This window comes from Trachemys scripta, chromosome 4, assembly GCF_013100865.1.
Source record: "Trachemys scripta elegans isolate TJP31775 chromosome 4, CAS_Tse_1.0, whole genome shotgun sequence".
NCBI lineage: Eukaryota > Metazoa > Chordata > Testudines > Emydidae > Trachemys > Trachemys scripta.
Window position 1 is genome coordinate 33,000,751 of NC_048301.1, and position 27,656 is coordinate 33,028,406.

The following is a 27,656-nucleotide window of genomic DNA, read 5'->3' on the forward strand; positions in this document are numbered from 1 at the left end:
CAAATCACCAGTCTGTCAGTCTCCCCTTAGCCACACCATTACAAGAGGGGAAGGCAAATCATGGCCCTATGTACCTTACCCTAGGCAGCTCAGTGCACAGGGGAAAAAAATCTTAACAATCAATAGGGAACAAAGTGAGCAGGTAGGACTCTTAAATGCTAACACTTATAACACTATTCAGTTTCAATACAGGCATCCTTTAAAAAAAGGAAAATCCAGATCTCCTTGCTTCAGAATAATCGCCACTAGTAAACATGTACATCTACCGATATACTAAGTCTAACCAACTGCACAATACCATTGCAACATTGTATGGTGAATTGGACAGGCAAATAGCTCAAGTGAACAATTTGGAACCGTGGTGGGCAACCTGCGGCTCATCAGGGTAATCCACTGGTGGGCAGCGAGACAGTCTTTACATCGACCGTCCGCAGGCATGGCCACCCGCAGCTCGCCATTCCCGGGTAATGGAAGCTGCGGGAAGTGGCGGCCAGCACATACCCCATGTCGCTTCCTGCATCTCCCATTGGCCGGAAACAATGAACCGCGGCCCCTGGGAGCTACGGGCGGCCGTGCTTGTGGACGGAAATGTAAACACTGTCTCGCGGCCTCCTAGCAGATTACCCTGACTGGCTGCATGCGGCCCGTGGGCCACAGGTTGCCCACAACTGACTTGGAAGGTTATATGGAATGGTAAATTACTCAATGATTTTGCTGTATGAAGAGCTCAGCATAGGCTGTTTCACTATCAAATCACTATCAAACCACTGAAAAGCTTCAGTGGTTAAATAGAAACTCTGGAGAACTAACATTGCAGATCTAGTTCCCTTTTTGATAACTTAATATACACGTACTTACAGGCCTAGGATGATAAAAGGGATTGCAAGATCAATCACTGACTTTCTTTCAGACATAGAACAAACTACCATAAACATCCCAGAATGAGACTTATTAAAATAATCAGGTTTATTTCTTCCCTGACATTGGCCTAAACAGACCATTAGCAAAGTATGCTTAATGTTTGCAAATGAGAAATAGCAAGGTTAATTCTTCTTTAAATGAAACCAAAGGGATCAAACACACAAGGACAAATAATCTTTTTTTGAATCCAGAAACAGTGGAGGGCCTGCTATGAAAGGAACCTCAAACTTTTCATAGTGTGTACCACATTTTAATAGAAACTGACTCAGACTTTTCCTCATTTAGGATTGCATAGACTATCTCCTCTCACATTTGCATTATATAATATTTCTGTGGCAACTACAATAATTGCTTACATAGAAAAGAAATACTAGGAAAATGTATTTTAAGCTGCATTTTAGTGCAGTTTGGAGCTGGGAGAAGAGAAGGCATCTAAATAGCCAGTTCAACCACATTTGGAAATCTGTTAATAGTAATAGGAGAAAAGAACAGACCAGGGCAATTTGAATCTAGCCCAGTCCAATGTAATCCACGTCTACTTTTTCTTATAGTTTCTTAACCTGTAATTTTGGTGACAACCTTTAATTTGCATTAAAAATTTGCAGTTAAAAGTTCATCTTATCTTTACATATTTTCATGAAGCTCCACACAAGTATTTTATTTCCATGCTATATTCATCTTTTCGACGCTGTGTATTTCTGAAGTCCAATCTAGGCCTTAGCTCCAGTTTCAGCAAATTGCTGGTATAGACATCTGTGTAGCCAACTCCTAGCATACATAAGAAAAGCTGCTTTATAGTGATTTTCCATGAAATCTGCAGCTTCCCTGTTTATACTGGTGCAGCTATACCAATTGCTGAAAGAGGCTAATTTTAGTATTGGTAAGGCTTAGATAAAGCTTCACTCTTCTTCACCAACAAGAAGCACTAGGCAACTTTAAAAAAGCAACATGCATCCTTTTGTCATTATCAGTCAGCTATTGGAAAGTTAGGGCCCTTAGGCTGTGCTTCTATGTTAAACTACTAATTGGGCATTATATAGCCAACAATAATGTTTAAAAAAATCACATACTATCGCCTAATTACACATCAGATTTCAGATTAGAATATTGCTTATGGCAATGCTTCAGTTATCAGAGTTTTGACCAAAGCAGCAATAGATGGAACATTACCAAATATGGAACTTAAAGGTTGCATGCATATAGGGATTTTTTTTATCTTGCAAGACAAGGGGATGATCCACAATCCTTGTTATCTGTTAATTATACAAGACCCATAAGAGAAGAAAGTACTGAATAAATCCAATACTGGTGCGTGTATGTAACAAAGTTGGCGCAATCCCCTTCCCTTCTCTAAAAAATGTAGATAGACTGCAACATAATTACTTCAACCCTCTGGTTAACTAAAGGAAGCTTAAGCATTTTCAGATGAAATCATAAATGTACAAAAGGATGCTAAAGGTGCATGGCAAGATAGCAAAAAAGACTCAGGTTTTTGAAAAATAAAATGGGATTTGTGAAAACATCTCCTTTCATATAATCTACTATTTACCCAGTGTAAAGTGATACAGGGCTTTGTTAGAACAATTATACTTGGCTACTGACTCTTCTGAAGAGAAAATGAAAAGTATACCTCTCTCCATCAAAACAGATAACTGTAACCAATTTTCTTGTCCATAATGAAACAGAATCTGGTTTTATTCACCTACGTCCTCGTCTTCTGAGATGCTGAGCACTTCATGACAGCCTCTGAGTAGTCTCAACTCTGAATTACTTCAATAGGAGTTGCTCAGCACCTCTACTGTCTATAAAAAGTGTGATAATAAGGTAGATGGTACAATGAGGAGCACTATAGAAGATCTTAAGAAAGCAAGGCATATTTGCCCAACACACCAGCTACACAGAGAAGCACCATGTATCTCCAAATCTGATGAGCTCCCAGCCCTAATGTTTTTCTAGCAATAACTTGTAGCAGTTCCTCCTATATGTTATTTTATTCTAATATGGAATGCATTTTTTGCTTTCAGTTTACACAAAGGCCAAAATCTACAAGTTTTTAAATATATTCCATTTTATTAATAACAACTACAGGTTTTAAAAAACAGCCAATTTTAATCATTTACTGCAACACCATGCACAGCAATTTTCTGTTACTTCTTTCAGAATTAACCTAAGGCCAGGTCTACACTACCCCCCTAATTCGAACTAAGGTACGGAACTTCAGCTACGTGAATAACGTAGCTGAAGTTCGAAGTACCTTAGTTCGAACTTACCTTGGTCCACACTCGGCAGGCAGGCTCCCCCGTCGACTCCGCGGTACTCCTCTCGCCGAGCTGGAGTACCGCAGTCGACGGCGAGCACTTCCGGGTTCGACTTATCGCGTCCAGACTAGACGCAATAAGTCGAACCCAGAAGTTCGATCGCTCGCCGCCGAACTACCGGGTAAGTGTAGCCAAGGCCTAATACGAATTTGTAAAGACATTAATGTAGTGGGTGCACAAACTTCTCCAGTCGTGCCCCCACTTACCATTAACGGAATCTGTCCATGCCCCCCCTCCATTATTGTACAGCCAAGGCTTCCTCAGTAGTGGAGCTTTGGCTGAAGGTGGAACTGGGGATGGGGGAGGAGTTGAGGCTAGAGGTGGAGCGGGAATGAGGGCAGAGCTGAGCTGGGGGCAGAACTGGGGTGGGGTAGGAGCTGGGGCTGGGAGCGGAGCAGTACTAGGGGCTGAACAGGGTTGGGGCGGAGCGGGGCTGGGAGCATAGCACACATAGCTGTAGATTCACATCCCTGGCTTGCCATGCACTAAGTCTCTGTGTAGACAAGCCCTAAGGAATTAAATGAAACAAACATCACTATATAACATGCTATAAACTCTTCTCGGTGTTTTTTCAAATATTGGTACTTATGAAAAATTTTTACCTGAGTAACTGTGAATTCAGAATCAGGCTCCTAGAATGAATAAGAAAAGGAGGAGTGAAATAAAAAATGGAATCAAACAATGAAAAATCAAAACAAACCCATAAATGGAACAGCAATGTAACTAAATCAAAATACTTGATGTGACCTCCCTCGGCCATTACCAGATTATTTTACTCCTCTACATTTTCAAGACTGAAGAGATGATCTCCATAATCAAACATGTAGATTTACAGTAAGTAACATCTCAGACATAGCTTGGTTTCTTGTTTCAGTTTGGTCACATTTGACAAGTCATAGTTTAAACATTAGGGGTTTTAAAATGTAAGTATACCAGGTGAATACCCCATATACAATTATTTTTAAATGTACAACATCTGAAGGGACAGCTAAATACCACTGTTAAACTTAAGTGACACTCAGAAAATAAATCAGAATTTTAGATCCAGGAACATGTAACAAAATCCTCACACATGGCATGCATGAAGAAAAGGGATCCCAATTTTATTTTTTTTTGTTAGCCACTGATGGCTTCATCACGAAGTTCTTAAAAGAAAATAAATATCTGCATACAAACAAGTCTTTGTATACATTATGATGGAGACAATGTATTTAATTCAATAAATGCTCAAAACATTATATTTTTCAAATTAATGCAATAGTACTGTAGCCACCAGTTAGAGAAGGCACAACACCTAAGGAGGGGGGGAAAAAATCCCAACAACTTCAAGGTAATATTATGGCAAGTGAATTTGGGGACCTAAAACTTAAAACATTTGAAACCTTCAAGGAACACGAAGTCATTCTTGTACCAAAAAGAACCTGTCTGGCTCTGGAACACCAATGTAGAATCTGAAACACAGGGTAAGATAATAGATTTTCCAGCTCCCTAAACTATAAGAGGGCTCACTTAAATTTTCCAATGTGTAAACACAAGATTGTCTACGTTTACTAATGGTGCAAAATATTTAGACTTCAGTACACTAACGCAGCTCTTGCAAAAGAGTGAGCTGGTAGCAACAAACCCCATATTTAGATTGCCTACCATTTTCTAATAGAAAAGAATGACTTTTTTACTGAAAAGCTCTAACACCTTATTAAACAGTCAAATTTGGCAGGAGAAAAGAGTAAAGGACAGAGAAATGCCTTTTCTTTGTCCCTTCATTCTGTTCAGGTTTGGCTGAGTCCTGAACTATGAAAAATCACCATTCCTTTCTGTTACTTGCCTTGTCAACAAAATTGTGGTAGCATACTAAAATAACTGAACATTAACACTGTAATCTAAGGCTGGGCTCACATCGCCAAGGCAGGAGCACCACACACTACACCGATTAACAACAAAAGCAGACAGCTTCTTGGGGAGTGAGGGGAGAGATGGGCTGAACCTCCCTTGACAATCCACATCCTATGTACATTGACCCAGCACACAGCCCTACTTAGCTGTAACCCCCCCTCTTGGGGGTACAAGATAGGGAAGGTACCCCCCTCCACTGGAGAGAGGGGAAGAGAAGATAGAACCAGTCTGGCTCTTCCTCACCACCTACACAACCCAGCATATGACTCCAGCAGCCCATTTCTCCCACTTCCGCCAGAGCAAGTCTTCTTCTACTTGCTAATATAGTTAGCTGTGTTATAGTGATAAAGTTTCAGGGTTTAAATCCTGCTGCTGATGCATGATTTTTTGGGGAGGGGAAGTGTTAGTACTCCATATAACAACATTTGTTTGTACCTCTTTTCCTTTTAGGAAAAAAAATTAAGAAATTACTGACAAACTGTTCAAAGGATATTATTTAGATTGCAAAATCAAACACTCAAAAGTTAGACAATGCCAGCAATTCAGGTTGCATGGGCTGTCAAGCTGTCTGGAGTGGCTCACGAATGTGGGTGCCAACCTCAGGCCAGACTGTTATAAACCAGGGCACAAACCCCAAACTGGTTGTGTGTTCTTAGATTTCACCAACCAAGTGTCAAATGTGAACCTCTCAACCACTATAACAGCCTTAACATGGAGTCATAGGCTAGGTCTATACTACCCGCCTGAATCGGCGGGTAGAAATCGACCTCTCGGGGATCGATTTATCGCGTCCCGTCGGGATGCGACAATCGATCCCCGAATCGGCGCTCTTACTCCACCAGCGGAGGTGGTAGTAAGCACCGCCGACAGAAAGCCGCAGAAGTCGATTTTGCCGCCGTCCTCACAACGGGGTAAGTCGGCTGCGATACGTCGAATTCAGCTACGCTATTCACGTAGCTGAATTTGCGTATCTTAAATCAACTCCCCCCTGTAGTGTAGATGTACCCACAGACAGTCCCCTTGGGCACTCGGGTCTATCTTGCCACCCAGGCAAGCCTGCCTTTGTGACAGACGGTCCCTTACACCAAAAAAATCACAATAATATTCAGGTCACTCCCAGTCCCAAAGGACCAGTCCCTTACCGCAGGTCAATTGTATCTTAGATCTCTAACCAAAGACAATGCTTATAGCCAATCCTATATTAAACTAACTAAAGGATTATTAACTAAGAAAAAGAATCTTTACAAGGTTAAAGCAGGTAAATATATACCCACAATTGAGTTACAGTCTGAGGTTTCAAAAAGTAATAGAAGCTGCTGCAACGTGCAAGCTCTGTGTGTCCTTTAGGGCTAACCCAAGCTAAGCAGTTTGGGAATACCTTGCTTGTGCTTAGAAATACTACCCTCTCCAAATTCCAAGAAGCATAATGATACAGATCCTTCTGGTTAGGGATTTTTATTCCCTTCCCCCAGTTCAAAGTGTGATGAGTGGAGGGTTTGTGCACATCCCCTCTACATGGGTGTGGAGGGAGGAATTAAAGTCTTTTGCCCACAGAGGTGCCAAAATGATTTGTCTGGTGTCTATACGCCAGGGGTTGGCAACGTTCGGCACGCGGCTCGCCAGGGTAAGCACCCCGGCGGGCCAAGCCAGTTTTATTTACCTGCTGACGTGGCAGGTTCGGCCGATTGTCCCAGGCCAATGGGGGCGGCAAGAAGCCGCGGCCAGCACATCGCTCGCCCGCGCCGCTTCTCGCCGCCCCATTGGCCCGGGATGGCAAACCGCGGCCAGTGGGGTCCGTGATCGGCCAAACCTGCTGCGTCAGCAGATAAATAAAACTGGCCCGGCCCGCCGGGGTGCTTACCCTGGCGAGCCGCGTGCTGAACGTTGCCGACCCTTGCTATAGGCTTTCGGTTGGGCAGGATATGACACCTCTTGTGGTAAACTAGTATTTCACACTTGGTAATGCTTCTCTCCTGACTATTTAGGTTTCCAGCTTCATAACAAATACTTTGATAGTTACAAATCAAACAGTTAAATATAAACACTTAAATATTACCTTATAACCAGGGATCCTAGTTTTCTATGATAAACCTCCCAAAATTCTCTGATTAAAAAAACAAACATAAAAATGTATGTTTTTCCGCGATTAAAATGAAATGCTGAACTGTAGTTTCCCTAGCCACAATACAGTGGAACCCCGCTTATCTGATCTAATTGGGATAGGGGCCTGATCAGATAATCAAAAATTCAGATAATCTGGAGACCTTTAACCCCGGGTGGCAGGGCTCAGGCTGTCAGCCCCAGTTCGGTTAATACAGAGAGCCAGAAAATGGAGGCTCAGATAAACAGGCTTCTGTTTTTATTTTTGCACAAAATGTAAAAAATTAAAGAGTCTCTGTACAAAAATGCAGATTCCACATTTTTCCATGACAAACAGATTTCTAGGATCCCTGCTTATAACATGGGTGTGTACCAGGACCTTTGAGGTCTCCTGCTGGAGGCCTTGCTGTCCTACCACACCCCAACCCAGAAAAGGAGCAGTAAAGATGGGTCCTCCAGGTCTCCCTAGAAAGGCTGCAGGAAAGCAGCCAATGAGAACACAGCAGGCTCCGATAACAGGAGCTGTCCAGGCTGAGCAGATCAGTTGCTGGCTGGGACCAGAGGGGTGAGGAAGGACTGGACAGCTGTGAAACTGTCCAGACAAGGAGGCCTGGGAGAAACCCTGTGCAAACAAAGAACAGAAAACTTCAGCCCTGAGGTAAAGGTGAAGTGGAAGGGGAAGCGGCTCAGGGAATAGCAGCAGCAGCAGCAGCAACTATTATAGGACGCAGCTGCTACTTATAGGGTCCCAGGGTTGGGACCTGGAGTAGTGGTTGTGCCCAGGTTCCCCCCACCAGTCATTGTTGAAGTGGCCTAAGCCCTGAGAAAGGGTTAAGGCTTGTTTAGAGACCCAAGTGAAAGGCATAACTTAAGAGTCCCAAGGAGAAAGCTCTGGGGGCACTTTTCTATACCAGGGCAGACTTGGATTTAAAGCTCAGAAGGCGCTGAGGACTGAGCCCAGAGACAGGACTAAAGACTTTAACAAGGACAGACGCTGTTGTTCCTTTTACCCCAAAAGGGATTTGTTTGTTCTTAGAGACTGTGTGTGATTTGTCTGGAGGGCTGAACCACTAAAGACCCACCTGACGAAGTTAACAGCTGTCAGGGGTGCAGAGAGAGTGTGCAGTTTCACACAGACCCAACAGAAGGTTTTCATAAGAGGTGAGTGCACCCATCACAGTGGGATACAGATATTAGAAGTGAGATTAACGAATGCAACAACTCAAAAGCTTTAATAAAATCCAAACACTAAACAGATCTCTATAAAAGTAATACTCATTTTAACAATACTAACACACAGGTGAGCTGGAATGATTTCTAGCCATGCATTTGTCAATGTTCAGTGAGACCTAGGGGCCTTGGCAGGAGCTGGCACCCGGAAATTACAAACAAACTGTTCAAAGAATATTATCTAGGGCTGGTCTACAATGGGGGGGAGGGAGGAAATCGATCTAAGATACGCAACTTCTGCTACAAGAATAGCGTAGCTGAAGTCGACGTATCTTAGATCGATTTACCTCGGGTCCTCACGGCGCGGGATCTACAGCCACGGCTCCCCCGTCGACTCTGCTTCCGCCTCTCGCTCTGGTGGAGTTCTGGAGTCAATGGGGAGCGTGTTCGGGGATCGATTTATCGCGTCTAGACGAGACGTGATAAATCGATCCCCGATAGATCTATTACTACCCGCCGATCCGGCGGGTAGTGAAGACGTACCCTTAGATTGAAAAATCAAGCACTCAAAAGTTAGAAAATGCCAGCAATTCAGATTGCATGGGCAACTTTAATTCATCTCCCTTGTGTATGCATTATGATGCAGTCCTTAATTGTGATCATTGGGTGATGGAGGTATGGTGTTCAGGAAATGAATCTCCATTGTGTAGTGAATCAAACTGCTTGTAGGATCTGTTTCACCTGCTCTAGAAGTTGTGTGTAGAAACCAAGGCAGATGGCTGCAGGAAGAGAATCTATTTTCTTGTGATTAAGACAAGTGAATTCCACACAGAAGTCAGTTCTAGTCCTGCCTCTCCCACACACTGCCTTTGTAATGCTGAGCAAGTCACTTTTAACCAAACATTGGTAGGTGGCCACTAATGGTACATTCCTCATTTGCTGGATGTCCAATTTGAGGCAGGGCCCTGATAATCAGAAATGCAGCACTCTGAACTGCAGATGAAGTCAGCAAAAGCTGTGGATGCCCAGCATCTTACTGCAATGCAGTGTGGTTAGAGGAATCATACTTCAATGTTGCCAACTCTTGCAATTTTATCACAAACCTACCAATATGTGATGTTTTCTTAAAGCCCCAGCTCCTAGAATCCTAAGTTTACATTAGAATCTCAACTTTCATTTTTTAAAAAATGAAAGTTTTTAGCTCTCATGACAGTAGAGAAAGTTTGAAAAGATGTGACTGAAGTCACATTAAAGGCTCAAAACCATAACTAAAAAGAACCCTGTCATAAGGTGACTGTCCCCTTTAAATGAAAAAGATCCAGCGCCCTATGCCAAAATAGGTGCTCCCATTTTGGCCAGTTAAGAGGGTAGGATTATAAAGGATCAGGTAGCAGCATGGAGAAAGTCTCTGAAGGAAGCTACAGAAGGTTCCTGGGGGAAGGCTGAAGGTAGGAGAGCAAGTGAGGTCTGCTGGCTGACCTCCCCAAGCCAGGGCTCAAGGCAGGAGAGCAGCAAAGGGAGTTGTCTGCTGATTCCCAAGCTAGAACTGAGTGCTAAAGGCATAGGAGCAGTGGAAGATCCTACGTGTCTACAAGTCTGAGACGAGAAGTTAACGGAACGGGAAGAGTGATGGATACTCCTCTGAGGATGAACTCCCAGCACAGAGGCTGTGGGGGAGCAGGGATGCACTCCGACTGGGACAGCTGTCCTGGCAAAGGATAGGAGAGGACCAAGAAAGATGCCAGAGTGGGATATATGCGACATCAATGGACTAGATGTCATCTAATTTTAAGGAATACGTGCACTGGGATGATAAATGGACTACATTTGGGGACTTCTGTTATGGGTGATTTGCACTAGGGTTTTTTATGATAAAGCTGCCCCAAGGAGAGGGTGTGTTGAATCACAAAATCCTGTTTGGAATCATTTGGGGCTCAAGCAGTTCCTTGTCTCTTGAATACTTGACTTTGTTTAGGATGCAAAGTTCTTTTAATGGGTACTAGTCTCCTAGATGCTACTATAAATTTATTATTCTAATAAAAACAAGGACACTGAGGTTGGTCCAAGTTGTTCTTTATTCATCCCACTGTGTGTATTATAGCTTTGCTGCTCAAGTTTATGTTAAGTATTAGTGTGAGTGGATAAGTGCCTGTGTTGTGCTGGAAAATTTGCGCAGGTTGTATATCGGGGTGTGTGCTGCAGTGAGGCGCTGCATTTGGGGTTATTTGTGTGTGTTGTGCAGGTAGTTGTGATTTGCGCTTGTGGGATTGTGCTGGGAGAATTTTGTGTTTTGTTTAGGGGTGTAGGTTGCACTGGGGAGTCTGGATTATTCTGTATGGGTGGAACCAACCTTTTGAAGAACTGTAGCAGTTGGGAAAAGTAATCTACCATCTATGTAATCCATCATCTGTCCATCTCCCTCATATCATTGACTTATTATAACCAATGAATTTGTAGCATGGAAATTAGCTGTAAAATAAGGGTCGTGACTGGCTGAGTTACTGCTGATATCACAATGATTTAGGACTGCTGGCCAGATACATGCCTTACCGTTTTATAATATATAGATATGGGCTATTAGAAAATGGTTTAAGAGCAGTTGGTGATCCTTCATACTGTGTTGCAATAGCAAATGAGAGCAATGTTAAGGATACTGTGGCAGCTCTACTTCAAATGCCTGTATGTTCAAGTTGTGTATCTTACTCTAGGCATTATTTGTTAACATTAATTTAGGGTCATCCAAAATAGTTCCTATATAAAAGCATTCATCATGAAGAAGCTAAATGAAGCTACGAGAGTTACATTCCCTTTCATTTTGAAGAGAGTAAGGTTGACCAATTACACATGGTAGGGAGTATACACTGCCTTGCCTGCACTAGAGTTGTAGGATGTGTTGGCTAACACATCCTAGTTAAGAGAAATTCTAAGATATTAACTAACATTTAAGCAAGTGATGGAACTTTTCCATTCACATGAATGGAAATGATTAACTAATAATAAAATGTAGTGTGACAGAATAAGGGTGGATCCTGCAATTTTTACTCATGTACGTAATCCAACTGAAATCAATGGGACTAGTCACTTGAGTAAAGACCTGTGTGAGAGGACTTACAAGACCAGGCCATTTGTTAGCTTATTCTTAACAATAAAGGGTCTAAATTTGTCATCTTTTACACATCTAATCCCCTCTTGAAGTTGCTAATGTTGTAGAAGTATAAATGAGAGAAGAATTCAGCCCAAATTTATAAACCCTTGAGGGCATTTTAAAATGAAAGTTTCTGTGTGAAATCAATCCATTTTAAGAGAAAACCACCAGAAAGAGCTGTTTTTATAAAATTAAACCTTTAATGTAACATCTTAAAGAAAGAGGCGAGCCTGAAACACTGTTCGGATAACTATTTTTGAAGCTTAGAACATGCCTGTATCTACAACTGAAATTTAAGGTAAATATGAATTGATATGTGCAACATACTGTGAAAAATCAGTGTATACTGAAAATGCAGGCCAAATTGCTACTGGCATCACTGTAGATCTGCATTATCATAGTGCAGGGAAATGACTAAATGAATCACTAATAATATTTATCTTTACATTTAGTAACCACAGCAATTTGTGTCAACCGTTTATTTCAGCTGAGGATGCTTTCAGAAATGAACCTCCATGTGAACATGTTAATTATATGTTTCAGAGTAGCAGCCGTGTTAGTCTGTATCCGCAAAAAGAAGAACTTTTTTTTTCTTCTTTTTGTTAATTATATGTTTACTCTGACCTTGTTAAAATCAGCAGACAAGCAGCTAGGTTTAAGGTGTTTTGTTTTAATTATTTAGCATTTCATTTCTATAAAGAACAGCAAAAATCAACACCATAATCATAAATGGGGGTAACAGCACTGAGGGTCAGGGGAGGGAAGTATTTTAAAAAAAGACAGAGTTTGTGCTTTCACTGAACTTATAGCAGAGCATTAAATACGTTTTTAAAAGCAGGATATTCATTATACATCTATTAACAATTATACTGTTGAGCCATTTCCCTCTCCCCCACCCCCAATAGCTGAACATCAGTGCTGGTTTAGTGCCTTGAATGTGACATATGGAACACAAAGAACAGCAATCAGATTAGGCAACTAATCAGAACAATAAACAGAGAGCAGTAGAGGAAGAGTGTTCTCTCTGTCATGCTACTACTACAAATATGGAAGCCAAGGTCCAATTTCTTATGGTAGGAAAAAAGATTGTATTTGGCATTAATGGTTCATGCATTCATAAACCCAGCATGTTGTAAGAGTTTTACTGGGAGACTTCTTAAATAAATAAATAAATAAAAATAAAGTGCATATCAAAAGAGAATCTGTTTAAGGGAATTTTTTAGAACTTGAGGAATTCCTTGATCTGATTTTTAAAAAGTTGATCTAATTACATTTTGGAATCAATTTTAATGATTAATTCTTTAAGAATTGGTTTACAATGCCAATATAAAGTATTTCGTATCGTTGCATGAGAAATTCTACTTTATGCATGATTGGCTGAAAAATTAACATGATGCCTCAAAAAGCTTAATGCTTTAAGCTCATAACTTCCATGGACATCAATTTCAGTGGAGGTTAGGAGCTTAAATACTCTTGAGGATGTGGGCCATAGTCTAAGTCCCATTTTTAAGTTAGTGGTACTTAAGCACTTTTGAAAATTTTACTACTCAGTCTTTCGTTACATCATCACATACTGCTTTTCCTGACTCATTCAGTACACCTAATTGATAGGTACTCAGGGAATGACTCAGGACTGTGTACAGACAGGGCGAAACTTCCACCTTGCGCCCCCCCCCCCCCCCCCTTCGGCGCCCCCCCCCCCCCCCCCCCGTGGCAACTCCCCCGGCAGCTCACACCCCCGGGAGCCGTGCGGCAGCTCCCCACCCCAGCTCACCTCTGCTCCGCCTCCTCCCAGAGCACGCCGCCCCCGCTCTAATTCTCCTCCCCTCCCAGGCTTGCGGCGCCAAACAGTTGATTGGTAGCACCGGCCCTGTGTACAGAATGAGACTATTCTAGAACCCCTGCCTCATTTGTTGTAAAAGTTGGAAGGTGTGCATCCAGTGAGTCAGGAACTGCAGGAAAAGAGATGAGGGTCTTGAGGCTAAGAGCTGAATGCCACCCTAGGGAACTGGATTCTATCCCTTCTCCTGGCCCAAAGTTCCTATGTGATGCTGAGCAGCTCACTCAAATCAAACTTTTCACAGGTAGTTATTAATTGTATATTCACTTCAGGGTGCCCAACATGAGATATCTGGGGCTTGAGTTGCAGAAGTGCTGAACATGCAACTGTAAACAATGTCAATGGGAGCTGTATTTTTGAACATATAAAGTGCTATAAAAATGCTAAGCTCTCTGGATATTAGGCCCTGGGCATCTCAACTTGGGCACCAAAAACCAATGGACAATTTTGACCATACTTGCTCTGGGGTTTAGTTCCCAATTTTAAAATTGAGAATACTATTACCTTACCTCACAGGGATGTTGTAAAGATAAATTAATTAGTGTTTTTCAAAAATTTAGATTTTATGGTGATGAGCACCATAGAAAAGTATTCAGTACAGGTTTTTGATGGTGTGGGGTAAATAATGCATGAGGCCAATTGTTGAATAATAAGGATAAAAAGAAATGCTCTTAAATTCTTTTTTTTTTTTAATTCACAACCATTGTCATTTTTAATTACTGAATATTAGAATAAGCATGTAAAGATGTGAGTAGATGTTTGAGTAATGTGCACCCCTTAGAGTTCTGACTTCAAAGATTATCATATACTTTGATATCTGCTCTTATGAGTGTCTTAGAAAATAAATATTAACCTTTATTAAATGCAGAGTAAACAGATTTGCGTATGTGAATATGGATTTCCTTTTTAATCACTTATTTTCAATAGCTTGAACAGGGTGGATTTGATTTAAATCAGATTGATTTAAATCATGATTTAAATCACTAGTCAGGAAGACTCGATTTAATTATGGTTTTCTACATAAAAGTGCATTCTTGTTGGTTGTTATAACCTTAATACATATTCTTCACAACTCAGAGATAGATGTAGGTTTCATTTTTAGAAGGTACACACTATACATTTTTAAACACTGATTTATCTTGAAAACTTTTCAGATTAGTTTTACAGCTCTATCAGAAAATGAATGATTGTTTGGTTATTTCATTTACCAAAGGTAATTGAAGCAGATATTTATGAAGTCATTAGGAGGTGAACTATCTCTAATTCAACAGGTTTATCATTAATATTTGGAGGATTTTCTTGTCATACTGTATTAGGAGGAGAACATCGCCAGACAGACATTTAAATTGTGTTGTTTTTTTTAAAACTAAAACAACAACGTTAAGTATTCTGGATTTTTTCTTTCAACAACAAACATAAAATATTTTAACAAAACAAGCATATGTCCCTCGCTTCTCACATTTATCTCCAGACTTCTTCTCCTTGTCCAGATCTGTTCTGCCCCCAACAATCTTCTATTCATTGAACTTTTTTGAAATTTTGCACTTTTAGAGAGAGGTAAGGGATTGACCCTGTGTACACAAAATTTGCAGAGGGACAATCGAGTTGAGCTCTGTTATTTCTCACCTCTCTATATTATTTATTTATTTAAAAACATTTTTGCTGTTAACAAGCATGTTACCTCTGGAGACACAAATCCACAGTTTGAGAACTGCAAAACTAAGCATCTCTGATGGTATCTTCTAGACCAGTGGTTCTCAAACTTTTGTACTGGTGACCTCTTTCACATAGCAAGCTGCTGAGTGTGACCCCCCCTTAATTATTTAAAAGGTTTTTAAAATTTATAACACCATTATAAATCCTGGAGGCAAAGCGGGGTTCAGGGTGGAGGTTGACAGCTCACAACCCACCATGTAATAACCTTGTAAGCCCCTGAGGGGTCCCAACTCCCAGTTTGAAAACCCATGTTCTAGACTGAGCACTGAGTCCCACTGGGTAGATAGAAAGATTAACCTAAATAATCTATACAGAAGCCTGTGGAACCTCATAAGATTGGGTCCCTAATCCATGAACTATTGTAACTCATTTACAAAACTTTTCTTAAACATTACATGAATATATTGTCTCATACTATAGAATTGGAATTTATAATCCCTATTCTATGATGAGATATCTTTGAACTATAATGTATCTTAATTAAAACTATCTTTAGATAGGTTTTCCCCCCAAAAAGCATTTTATCAAGAAAATCCGATTTAAATAAAAAAAAAAATCACTTTTAATTTTTTTTTTTAAATCATTGATTTTTATCCACCCTGGGCTCGAAACAATACATAATGTTAGACTGAGTTTAAAACAAAAGTGCAAATAAGTTAATACGAAAATGCAGATTGTGGCATACTAGCCCTTTTCCCTCTGACCTGAGCCAAGCAGAATCCACATATGACAGATTGATAAGGTACGGAGATAATCTTTATTGGACCAAGTTGTGCTGCTGAAAGGTACAAGCTTTTGAGCTACACAGAATTCTCCTTCAGGTCTGGGGAAGGAAGCGGAGTATCTGAGTGAGACTGGTAAGCAGAAGGGGCAACATGTTGGAGGTCACTTGCAATGAAATGGGAAATTGGGGGTTAAACTGTTACACATAAAGGGTTTGAAGTGAGCAAAGCAGGGTAGCAGGCAGTGTGATATGTTGCCAATTGTTGTAATAAGCCATAAAAATCAGTGTCCCTATTAAGTTCATGGCTTTTGGTGTTATAAATTTAAGTTCCCAGGCTCGCCCTTTGAAGGTGTTGTGCAGATTTCCTTTGAGATCAAGTACTGAAAGATCAGATATGGAGCAATAGGTTTGTGAAAAGAGTTGGTCCATGGGTGATATAGCGTATTTGTCTTTTATCACTTTTTTCTCTGTGAGCTCATGAGAGAGCACAATGATTGTGTGGTTTCACCCATTCACTAGTTGAGGCATTTTATGCATTGACTGAGGTATACCACATGTTGTGACAGATATGTATAGGACCCAGGAACTTTGAAAGGTGTGTTGTGAGTGGTATTGAACACCGTAGCAGTGGAGATATTTCTGCAGATTTTGCATCTGTTTTGGCAGGGTCTGGTGCTGCTTTGATTTGGGGGCCCTTGTCTGTGGGGAGTTTGCTTCTGATGATGATGTTGGCAAGGTTGAGGAGATGTTTGAAGGTCAGAAGAGGGACTCAGAAAAGACTTCTTTCAGGATGAGGTTCCCATCAAATATGGGTTGTTATCGTTTGATACCCCACATGGGTTCCAGTGTGGGCTGGTAGGTGACAACTAGGGATGTGTGATCAGTGGGTTTCTTTTTCCTGTACTGAAGCAGGTTCTCTTGGGGTATTTTGGTGGCTTTTTGCATTATGTGATCTTCTCTGGTAGGGTGTCCCTATTTAGTGAAGGCACTTTTAAATGTGTTTAGGTGTGTATCCCGGACTTTCTCTTAGGAGCAAATTCTGTTTTATCTAAGGCCTGGCTCTAGATAATAGGGTTCATTTGGTTTTTTTGGTGTGTCTGGGGCAGTTGCTCAACTTGTGGAAGTAAATGTGGTATCCGAGGACCATCATGACTACAATAACACTGCAAACATGTGACAGATATCAAGGCCTGGATCAAGAAGAAAAAGATAAAAGTGCACTAACATAATGAGGAGAAAGACACAAAGTTTTATAAATCAGAAGCAGAGTTGTAAAATATCAGGCAGGTCGCCAATAAAAGCTAATACTAGCCTTAGATTCTGTGTGGATTACAATAAAAGCTGCATGCTGCGTAGTAGATAACATAGTAATTGGCAGACAACAGAGACGACAAATCATTTTACATTAGTTTGCCTTCTAGCATTAATTTTTTCAAACATTTTAAAGGCTAGTCTTTATGTACACAGTAGAAAATGGCTTCTTAGTGAGATTTCAAATGTAGAATTTTTGATATGGTGAGTCTGACTCAAGTTGCTACAATGAAGAATTTCTTGCCTATTAATTTCGTTTCTTACACTCTGTTTGTACCAATAAAGAGATTTTCTCAATACTTGTACACCATCTGTTAGTAGTTCCACCTTCTACCTGGGCTGTCAGATAAGATTGTCAGAGGATTGCCATCATATTTCTGACACATAAATACACCATGAAATACTGTGCACTCTACAATCTCTCTGAAGAAATATGCTGACCAATTCACATTAAACTAATTATTGCAGTTTTTTTAAGTCTATGAACTTTTAGTATTGATTTCAGTTATACAAAGTGTTTTCCACAGAGATTTAACAAGTACATAGTGCATATTTAAATTATAAAAAATTAATCTGAGGATTAAGAGCATCATTCAAGCAGAAATACAGTTCACTTTAAAAAGCAAGTCATTCCTGTTTTAATTGAACTTTTAAATGAGAATTCCTCAAATAATTATATAGCAGCAACATTGAAACTGACTATATGCAAAGAATTGTCAAATGCACAAATTTGAGAGAATTCCATTCACTTTAATCCTTCAGCTAAAGCAACAGTAGTTACTTGTAGCAATAAGTAAATTTTCAGACCAAAGTGTAAATCTTACACTGGGACTTGATTTCATATAGCATAATTATTTTAAAAGGTGTTTCCACTGTTTTTTATAAAGGGAAATCATGCCTCACCAATCTACTAGAATTCTTTGAGAGGGTCAACAAGCATGCGGACAAAGGAGAATCAGTGGATATAGTGTATTTAGATTTTCAGAAAGCCTTTGACAAGGTCCCTCACCAAAGGCTCTTAAGCAAAATAAGCAGTCATGAGATAAGAGGGAAGATTCTCTCATGGATTGGTAACGGGTTATGGGATCTATACTGGGCACAGTCCTATTTAACATGGTCATAAATGATCTGGAAAAAGGGGTAAACAGTGAGGTGGCAAAATTTGCAGATGATAGAAAACTACTCAAGATAGTTAAGTCCCAGGCAGACTGCGAAGAGCTACAAAAGGATCTCACAAAACTGGGTGACTGGGCAACAAAATGGCAGATGAAATTTAATGTTGATAAATGCAAAGTAATCCACATTGGAAAACATAATCCTAACTATACATATACAATGATGGGGTCTAAATTATCTGTTACCACTCAAGAAAGAAATCTTGGAGTCATTGTGGATAGTTCTCTGAAATCATCCACTCAATGTGCAGCGGCAGTCAAAAATGTGAACAGAATGTTGGGAATCATCAAGAAAGGGATAGATAATAAGACAGAAAATATCATATTGCCTCTATATAAATCCATGGTATGCCCACACCTTGAATACTGCGTGCAGATGTGGTCGCCCCATCTCAAAAAAGATCGATTGGAATTGGAAAAGGTTCAGAAAAGGGCAACAAAAATGATTAAGGGTATAGAACGGTTTCCGTATAAGGAGAGATAAATAAGACTGGGACTTTTCAGCTTGGAAAAGAGGCGACTAAGTGGGGGGATATGATAGAGATCTATAAAATCATGAGTGGTATAGAGAAACTAAATAAGGAAGTGTTATTTACTCCTTCTCATAATACAAGAACAAGGGGCCACCAAATGAAATTAATATGTAGCAAGTTTAAAACAAACACAAGGAAGTATTTTTTTTTTCATGAAACGCACTGTCATCCTCTGGAACTTGTTGCCAGAGGGTGTTGTGAAGGCCAATACTATAAGGGGTTCAAAAGGGAGCTAGATCAATGGTTCCCAAACTTTAACAACCTATGAACCCCTTTCACTAAAATGTCAAGTCTCACGAACCACCTCCTAAAAATGAATATTTCCAGGGATTTTCTCCTTTACCTGAGTATAACTTATAAAAGCAGTGATTTTGGAAATATAAAATTTGTTTTTATGACATGCTTATTACACACTATTTATTATTTATCATTACAGTATTTTTATTACGTTATGAAAACGGCAACACTCTTCCAAGATCTCACTTTCATAACTTGTATCACTTTGAATAAGCCTGTTATAAGACAAGGCTCCTATGTTTTATCAAGGAGTATCTGATGTGAAAAAACATGAAGGTATTTAAGAAGCCAACTCAAAGAGTTCCTGCTACACAAATTCAGGTCTTGAGCAGTCCAGGCAAACAACGCACGTTACAACAAAGCTTAAACTTGTTCTTCATAATAATTTAAAAAACAATACTAGCTGTCTATTTAATTTTAAAAACAGCAAAAAATATCCACCTCCCTTTCCATTTCTTATAAGGAGTCTTGAAGTTTAAACCTCCTCAGTGTGATAGATATGCTTGCTTTGATCTGCTTAGCTCTTGGAAGTCCAAGGGCTCTGGGCTGCTGGCCCCATGCTGCCTAGGGTCCCTAGGGACAGCTCTGTCTGCCCTAGGGAATTTTTCCCCGAGAACCCCCTGTAACATTTTGAGAACCCTCAGGGATTCACAAACCCCAGTTTGGGAACCACTGTGCTAGATAGGCCCATCAATGGCTATTAGCCAGGATGGGCGGGAATGGTGTTCCTAGCCTCTGTTTGCCAGAAGCTGGGATTGGGTGACAGGGCATGGATCATTTGATGATAACCTGTCTGTTCATTCCCTTTGGGGCACCTGCCATTGGCCACTGCCAGAGGACAGGATACTGGGCTTGATGGACCTTTGGTCTGACCCAGTATGGCCGTTCTTATGTTCTTAATCTGTTACTATTATGGTTGCATCTAGGAACCCCAGTCATTGTTGAGGGCCCCATTTTTCTAGTCATTGTACAAACATAAGATGGTCTCTGACCCATACTGGAAACACACTTCAAAAAGCTTGTCTTGTTTATGGTGTGAAGAACAGCTCTGCAGATGTCTAGTGCATGTACAGCAGTAATTAGTGGAAACAATCATGAGGTTACAGCTTCAAGCTTTCTCTGAATGTCCTTTTTTAGTAAAAGCTTTTTTATTTATTCCTTTTGCGTGGTGACTTAGGGTATGAATAAATATCTAGCGTAATCTAGTGCTCATCAAATCTTATACCTTGTGCAATTTCAGTGGCATAGGACATTTTGAGAGAAATAAAATCTTCACAGTATATTGTGTCCAGAGGCAAAGCCCATCTAGCTGTTCTCCAAGAAATAAAAGCAATAATGGCCTTTACATAAAATGATATTTATCCAGGATGCAAGTTGGAGAACCCCTTTTTTTTTCATGCAATATGTATAAGTAAAGTATATACCGTGAACAGCACGCTGAACACTTAGGATATGTCTACACTACGAAATTAGGTCGAATTTATAGAAGTCGGTTTTATAGAAATCGGTTTTATACAGTAGATTGTGTGTGTCCCCACATAAAATGCTCTAAGTGCATTAAGTCGGCGGAACGCGTCCACAGTACCGAGGCTAGCGTCGACTTCCAGAGTGTTGCACTGTGGGTAGCTATCCCACAGTTCCCGCAGTCTCCGCCACCCATTGGAATTCTGGGTTGAGATCCCAATGCCTGATGATGCAAAAACAGTGTCGCGGGGGGTTCTGGGTACATGTCGTCAGGCCCCTCCCCCTCCGTCAGAGCAAAGGCAATCAATTCACGCCTTTTTACCTGGGTTACCTGTGCAGACAACATACCACGGCAAACATGGAGCCCGCTCCGCTCAGCTCACCGTCACCATATGTCATTGGGTGCCGGCAGACGTGGTACTGCATTGCTACACAGCAGCAGCTAATTGCCTTTTGGCAGTAGACGGTGCAGTATGACTGGTAGCCGTCATCGGCTATCTGGGTGCTGGCAGACGTGGGGCTGCATTGCTACACAGCAGCAGCTCCTTGCCTTTTGGCAGTAGATGGTGTATTACGATTGATATCCGTCATCGTCGTATTCCTCAGTGAGTTCAATCAGAGGCACCCGGGCAGACATGTTTTGTCTCCTGGAGACTCGGTCCTGCCGGCAGTCCTATTGAACCATCTTGACAATGATGGCTAGCAGTCATAGTACAGCATCTTCTGCCAAGCACCCAGAAGATGCCGATGGCTATCAGTCATGCTGCACCATCTGCTGACAGCTTAAGATGTAAAAAATAGATGGACCAGATTTGTTCTATATTCATTTGCTTCCCGCTCCCTCCGTGAAATCAACGGCCTGCTAAACTCAGGGTTTTGAGTTCAATCTTTGGGGGGCCCATTCTGTATGACAGTTGTTTGTGTTTCTCCCTGATGCACAGCCACCTTTGTTGATTTTAATTCCCTGTACCTGTAAGCCATGTCGTCAGTCGCCCCTCCCTCCCTCCATCAGACAATAGTTTCGCGCCTTTTTTCAGCCCAGACGCCATAGCACTGGGATCATGGGGCCCGCTCAGATCACCGTGGCAATTACGAGCACTATGAACACCACACGCATTTTCCTGGAGTATATGCAGAGCCAAAACATGCCAAAGCAAAACCAGGCGAGGAGGCGATTGCGGCGATTGCAGCACGGCGACGAGAGTGATGAGGAAATTGACATGGACATAGACCTCTCACAAAGTACATGCCCCAGCAGTGTGCAAATCATGGTGTTACTGGGGCAGGTTCATGGCATAGAACGCCGATTCTAGGCCTGGGAAACAAGCACAGACTAGTGGGACCGCATTGTGTTGCAGGTGTGGGACGATTCCCAGTGGCTGCGAAACTTTCGCATGCGTAAGGGCACTTTTATGGAAATTTGTGACTTGCTTTCCCCTGCCCTGAAGCGCCAGAATACCAGGATGAGAGCAGCCCTCACAGTTGAGACGCGAGTGGCGATAGCCCTGTGGAAGTTTGCAACACCAGACTGCTACCGGTCAGTTGGGAATCAATTTGGAGTGGGCAAATCTACTGTGGGTGCTGCTGTGATCCAAGTAGCCAACGCAATCAAAGACCTGCTGATATCGAGGGTAGTGACTCTGGGAAACGTGCAGGTCAGAGTGGATGGCTTTGCTGCAATGGGATTCCCAAACTGTGGTGGGGCGATAGACGGAACCCATATCCCTATCTTGGCACCGGAGCACCAAGCCACCGAGTACATAAACCGCAAGGGGTACTTTTCAATGCTGCTGCAAGCCCTGGTGGATCACAAGGGACGTTTCACTAACATCAACGTGGGATGGTCGGGAAAGGTACATGATGCTCGCGTCTTCAGGAACTCTGGTCTGTTTCAAAAGCTGGAGGAAGGGACTTTCTTCCCAGACCAGAAAATAACCGTTGGGGATGTTGAAATGCCTATTGTTATCCTTGGGGACCCAGCCTACCCCTTAATGCCATGGCTCATGAAGCCGTACACAGGCAGCCTGGACAGTAGTCAGGACCTGTTCAACTATAGGCTGAGCAAGTGCCGCATGGTGCTGGAATGTGCATTTGGACGTTTAAAAGCACGCTGGCGCAGTTTACTGACTCGGATAGACCTCAGCGAAGCCAATATTCCAATTGTTATTGCTGCTTGCTTTGTGGTCCACAATATCTGTGAGAGTAAGGGGGAGACATTTATGGCGGGGTGGGAGGTTGAAGCAAATCACCTGGCTGCTGATTAAGCGCAGCCAGACACCAGGGCAGTTAGAAGAGTACAGCAGGGTGCGGTGCGCATCAGAGAAGCTTTGAAAACAAGTTTTGTGACTGGCCAGGCTACGGTGTGAAACTTCTGTTTGTTTCTCCTTGATGAACCATCCCCCCACTTCCCCCCGGTTCACTCTACTTCCCTGTAAACTAACCACCCTCCCGTCCCCCCTTCGAGCACCGCTTGCAGAGGCAATAAAGTCATTGTTACTTTGCATTCTTTATTAATTCATCACACAACTAGGGGGATAACTGCCAAGGTAGCCTGGGAGGGATGGGGGAGGAGGGAAGGAAAAGGATACACTGCAGTTTGAAACTTTAACATTTATTGAAGGCCAGCCTTCTGATGCTCAGGCTATCATCTGAGGTGGAGTGACTGGGTGGCCGGAGGCCCCCCCCCCCACACATTCTTGGGCGTCTGGGTGAGGAGGCTATGGAACTTGGAGAGGAGGGGTGTTGGTTACACAGGGGCTATAGCGGCGGTCTCTGCTCCTGTTGCCTTTCCTGCAGCTCAACCATACGCTGGAGTATATCAGTTTGATGCTCCAGCAGCTGGAGCATCAACTCTTGCCTTCCGTCAGCAAGCTGACGCCACCTATCCTGTTCAGCCCACCACTTGCTCTCTTCAGCCCGCGATTCAGCCTCTCCTCTCATTCATACTGTGCTTTTTTGCACTCTGACATTGACTGCCTCCACGCATTCTGCTGTGCTCTGTCAGCGTGGGAGGACATCTGGAGCTCCGAGAACATATCATCCAGAGTCTGCCGTTTTCTCCTTCTAATCTTCACTAGCCTCTGTGAAGGAGAAACATTTGCAGCTGTTGGTGGAGAAGGGAGAGGTGGTTAAAAAAGACACATTTTAGAGAACAATGGGTACACCCTTTCATGTTAAATTTTGCTGTTCACATTACACAGCACATGTGCTTTCGTTACAAGGTCGCATTTTTCCTCTTATATTGAGGGCCTGCCAGTTTGGTGTGAGAGATCACTCATGCAGTGCCAGGTAACAGATTTCGGCTTGCAGGCAGCCATGGTAAGCCACACAGTCTTTTGGCTTTTTTAACCTTCTTAACATGTGGGAACGGTTTCAAACAGTAGCACCCTCATTTCCCATACCAAGCACCCGTTGGGTTGGCCATTTAAAATGGGTTTGCAATGTAAAAGGAGGGGCTGCGGTTTCTGGGTTAACATGCAGCACAAACCCAACTACCCCCCCCCACACACACCCAATTCTCTGGGATGATCACTTCAGCCTTCCCCCCCACCGCATGGCTAACAGCGGGGAACATTTCTGTTCAGCCGAGCAGGAACGGGCACCTCTGAATGTCCCCTTAATAAAATCACCCCATTTCAACCAGGTGACCAGGAATGATATAACTCTCCTGAGGATAACAAAGGGAGATAAGGAATGGATTTTGTCTGCATGCCAGCAAACACCGGGACCATACGCTGCCATGCTTTGTTATGCAATGATTCCAGACTACGTGCTACTGGCCTGGCGTGGTAAAGTGTCCTACCATGGCGGACGGGATAAGGCAGCCCTCCCCAGAAACCTTTTGCATAGGCTTTGGGAGTACATGAAGGAGAGCTTTCTGGAGATGTCCCTGGAGGATTTCCGCTCCATCCCCATACACGTTAACAGACTTTTCCAGTAGCTGTACTGGCCGCGATTGCCAGGGCAAATTAATCATTAAACATGCTTGCTTTTAAACCATGTTTAATATTTACAAAGGTACACTCACCAGAGGTCCCTTGTGTGCCCTCATATCCTGGCTGTTGGGGAAACCGGTTTCTCCGCTTCCTTGCTGTGAGCTATCTTCATTGTCTTCATCATCATCTTCCTCATACCCCGAACCCGCTTCCCTGTTGCGTGATTCTCCACTGATGGAGTCAAAGCACACGGTTGGTGTAGTGGTGGCTGCACCCCCTAGCATGGCATGCAGCTCCGCAGCATGTTTGCGGCTCTGCCCCGGACCTTCCGTTTGCCTCTCTGGCTTTGTGGTAGGCTTGCCGTAGCGCTTTAATTTTCACGCGGCACTGCTGTGTGTCCCTGTTATGGCCTCTGTCCTTCATGGCCTTTGAGACTTTTTCTAATATTTTGCCATTTCATTTACTGCTATGGAGTTCAGCTAGCACTGATTCATCTCCCCATATGGCGAGCAGATCCCGTACCTCCCGTTCTGTCCATGCTGGAGCTCTTTTGCGATCCTGGGACTCCATCATGGTCACCTGTGCTGATGAACTCTGCGTGGTCACCTGTGCTCTCCATGCTGGGCAAACAGGAAATGAAATTCAAAAGTTCGTGGGCTTTTCCTGTCTACCTGGTCAGTGCATCTGAGTTGAGAGTGCTGTCCAGAGCGGTCAGAATGAAGCACTGTCGGATAGCTCCTGGAGGCCAATAACGTCGAATTCCGTCCACACTACCCCAAATCCGACCCCCAAAGGCCAATTTTAGCGCTAATCCCCTTGTCGGAGATGGAGTAAAGAAACCGGTTTAAAGGGCCCTTTAAGTCGAAAAAAAGGGCTTCGTTGTGTGGACGTGTCCAGGCTTAATTCGATTTCACGCTGCTAAATTCGACCTAAACTCATAGTGTAGACCAGACCTTAGAGAGTTAATACTCATTCAGATGGAACAAATTGTCAGTTCCATGTAATTGATATTCCTGCTAGTCTTCAATATCTGCTAAAGGGACTGTATACTTGAATTTGTTGTTTTAATCAGCAATCTTAGTTTTACACTTCAGCCAATCACAATAGCATCTGAGCACTTTTGATATAAAATCAATAGCAAAATCCCTTGTGCACTTCATGATGTGTCTAGTACTTCTCCTTTTACAGGGTCAGAATTCTGCTTGGGCTGGGGGAGTTTTGGGGTGGACTGGACTTTGAGGGGGGGAGATAAAGGGCCACAATTATCTTATTGCTATTATAATGTACTTATTTTAATTATAGAAGTACCTTTGTCTCCTACTTCACTACTCGCTTTGGATTTGGAGACCTAAAGTGCATATGCCATCTCATGCCACTAGAGTAATAGATGACCCTTCAACACTGATTTAGAGTAAATCTGTGGGGGCTCCACTGCTTTCTCTAGAAGTAGGGTGACCAGACAGCAAGTGTGAAAAATCAGGACTGGGGATGGGGGGTAATAGGAGCCTATATAAGAAAAAGATCCAAAAATTGGGACTGTCCCTATAAAATCAGGACATCTGGTCACCCTACCTAGAAGGAAATAAAGATTTCAGGGAGGTATTTCCTTTTTTTAGCATTTTTATCTTAATGGGGAGGCTTAGCATCAAATGTGGACAGCAGATATACATTAAAGTTTGGTTTTGATTTTTGTTCTTGCTCAGTTCTGATGCAGTTATCAAGTTAATAGTACTTCTGTGAGATCTACTAATAAGCAATACATAAGAGCTAGCTAACATTACTTTGCAGTGTTGATGTTGTTGTGTTGGTCCCAAGATATTAGCGGGACAAGGTCAGTTAGGTAACATCTTGTATTGGCCAGACTTCTATTTAAATGCAGTCAAGGTAATTCCAGACTGTCTAGCAAATGTTTCTGGCTGATGCAATTTATAGGTTTACACTCGCTCCTCTGTCACTAAGACAATCGCCCACTTGGAACAGCTATGTTTGGCAACAAGCGATAACAGAGAAGCTGCCCGAGCCTCCCTTGTAGGAAGCATGGCTCCCCTAAGCACCGCTGCTCATGCACTTCCTCGAGGCTGGACTGCAGGCAGGAAAGTGATGATGTTGGGGGCCAGGGGAAAGCTGGGTGCACAAGGTGTAGCTACAAACCCGACAGCGCGGGCACACTCCGCCCACCCCGAGTGAGCGGGCGCTAACACACACACTCCCCGGCGCCCGCCCACTCTTACCCCCGCTCCAGCTCTCCCGTGAGTCTGGGTCCTCAACCTCCACCCGCCCAGCAATCACGCAGCGCCCCTACCCCCGCGGCCGTGCCCAGTACCTGGTGTCCGGGGGATTTCTCCAGCAGCTGGGAGCAGAGATCCGCGCAGAGCTGGAACTTCCGCCGCCTGAAGTAGCTCCAGGCCTGGAGCAGCGGCTCCATCTCCAGCCCCATCCTGCCGTGCGGGGCGGACCTGGATCCGTCCCGCACCCAGCGCCGACCAGCCTCCTCCCCTCAGAGCTGGCGTCCCTCTGCCAAGCAACGCCCGAGCCGGGGCCTAGCGGGAGCAGAGGTGGCCAAGCAGCTGCCTGAGAAACAGCGCAGCCCGGTTCGCTCTGCCCCGGCCGGCCCGAGCCTGCCCGCACGGTATCCTGCTCCCGCGGATACTGCAGCAGCGGCGGCTGCTCCTCCAGGGCACAGTCTCGCTGAGTCCATCAGGGGCAAACTCTGCTCTTCCCGAGCCCGGTGGCCTCCCTGAACAACCCTCCCTCCAGGCCCGGTCCTATCTCCCCAAACACCAGCGGGCTGCACCCTTAGCCCTAAGGGTGTGGTAGTGCCCTCTCCCAGGACTTCCCCCTGGGCTCACCGCAGACGCAACCCCGATAATTGCCAAATTAAACTGGCTCTCTGCCCCCCGACTAGTCCCTGAGGGGTGAGTACAGTGATCCACTTCCCCTATCAAATGGGCTTGGGGCAGACGCCCCGATACTGCAGACACATGCTAAATTTGAAGTCAGTGGGGCAACTCCTCTGCTTAAAACTAAGCGTATGTGGTAGCTGGAGTGAAGCTTTATTCTGTATATCTGTTATCAAACTCATTCAATGTATCTTACTGTATTGTGCCAACTCAC

The 27,656-nt window shown here is 43.1% G+C and overlaps 1 protein-coding gene across 6 annotated transcripts in view; it reads right to left on the bottom strand.

The window, feature by feature from the left end:
* The window catches only part of TTC8 (tetratricopeptide repeat domain 8), a 67,452-nt gene extending 40,251 nt beyond the window's left edge, over positions 1-27,201 (bottom strand). For 3 of the 6 annotated variants that reach the window (XM_034768608.1, XM_034768610.1, XM_034768606.1), the window contains exons 1-2: positions 26,866-27,201; positions 3,842-3,871 (exon numbers count right to left, since the gene is read on the bottom strand). In XM_034768608.1, coding sequence (XP_034624499.1) covers positions 3,842-3,871; positions 26,866-26,979 — 144 coding nt within the window. In that variant the 5' untranslated portion in view covers positions 26,980-27,201. Of the gene's footprint in view, positions 1-3,841; positions 3,872-15,807; positions 15,891-26,865 lie in introns of those variants that run through there. The other 3 variants (XM_034768609.1, XM_034768607.1, XM_034768611.1) reach the window with 2 other exon arrangements.
* Positions 27,202-27,656: the final 455 nt, after the last annotated feature.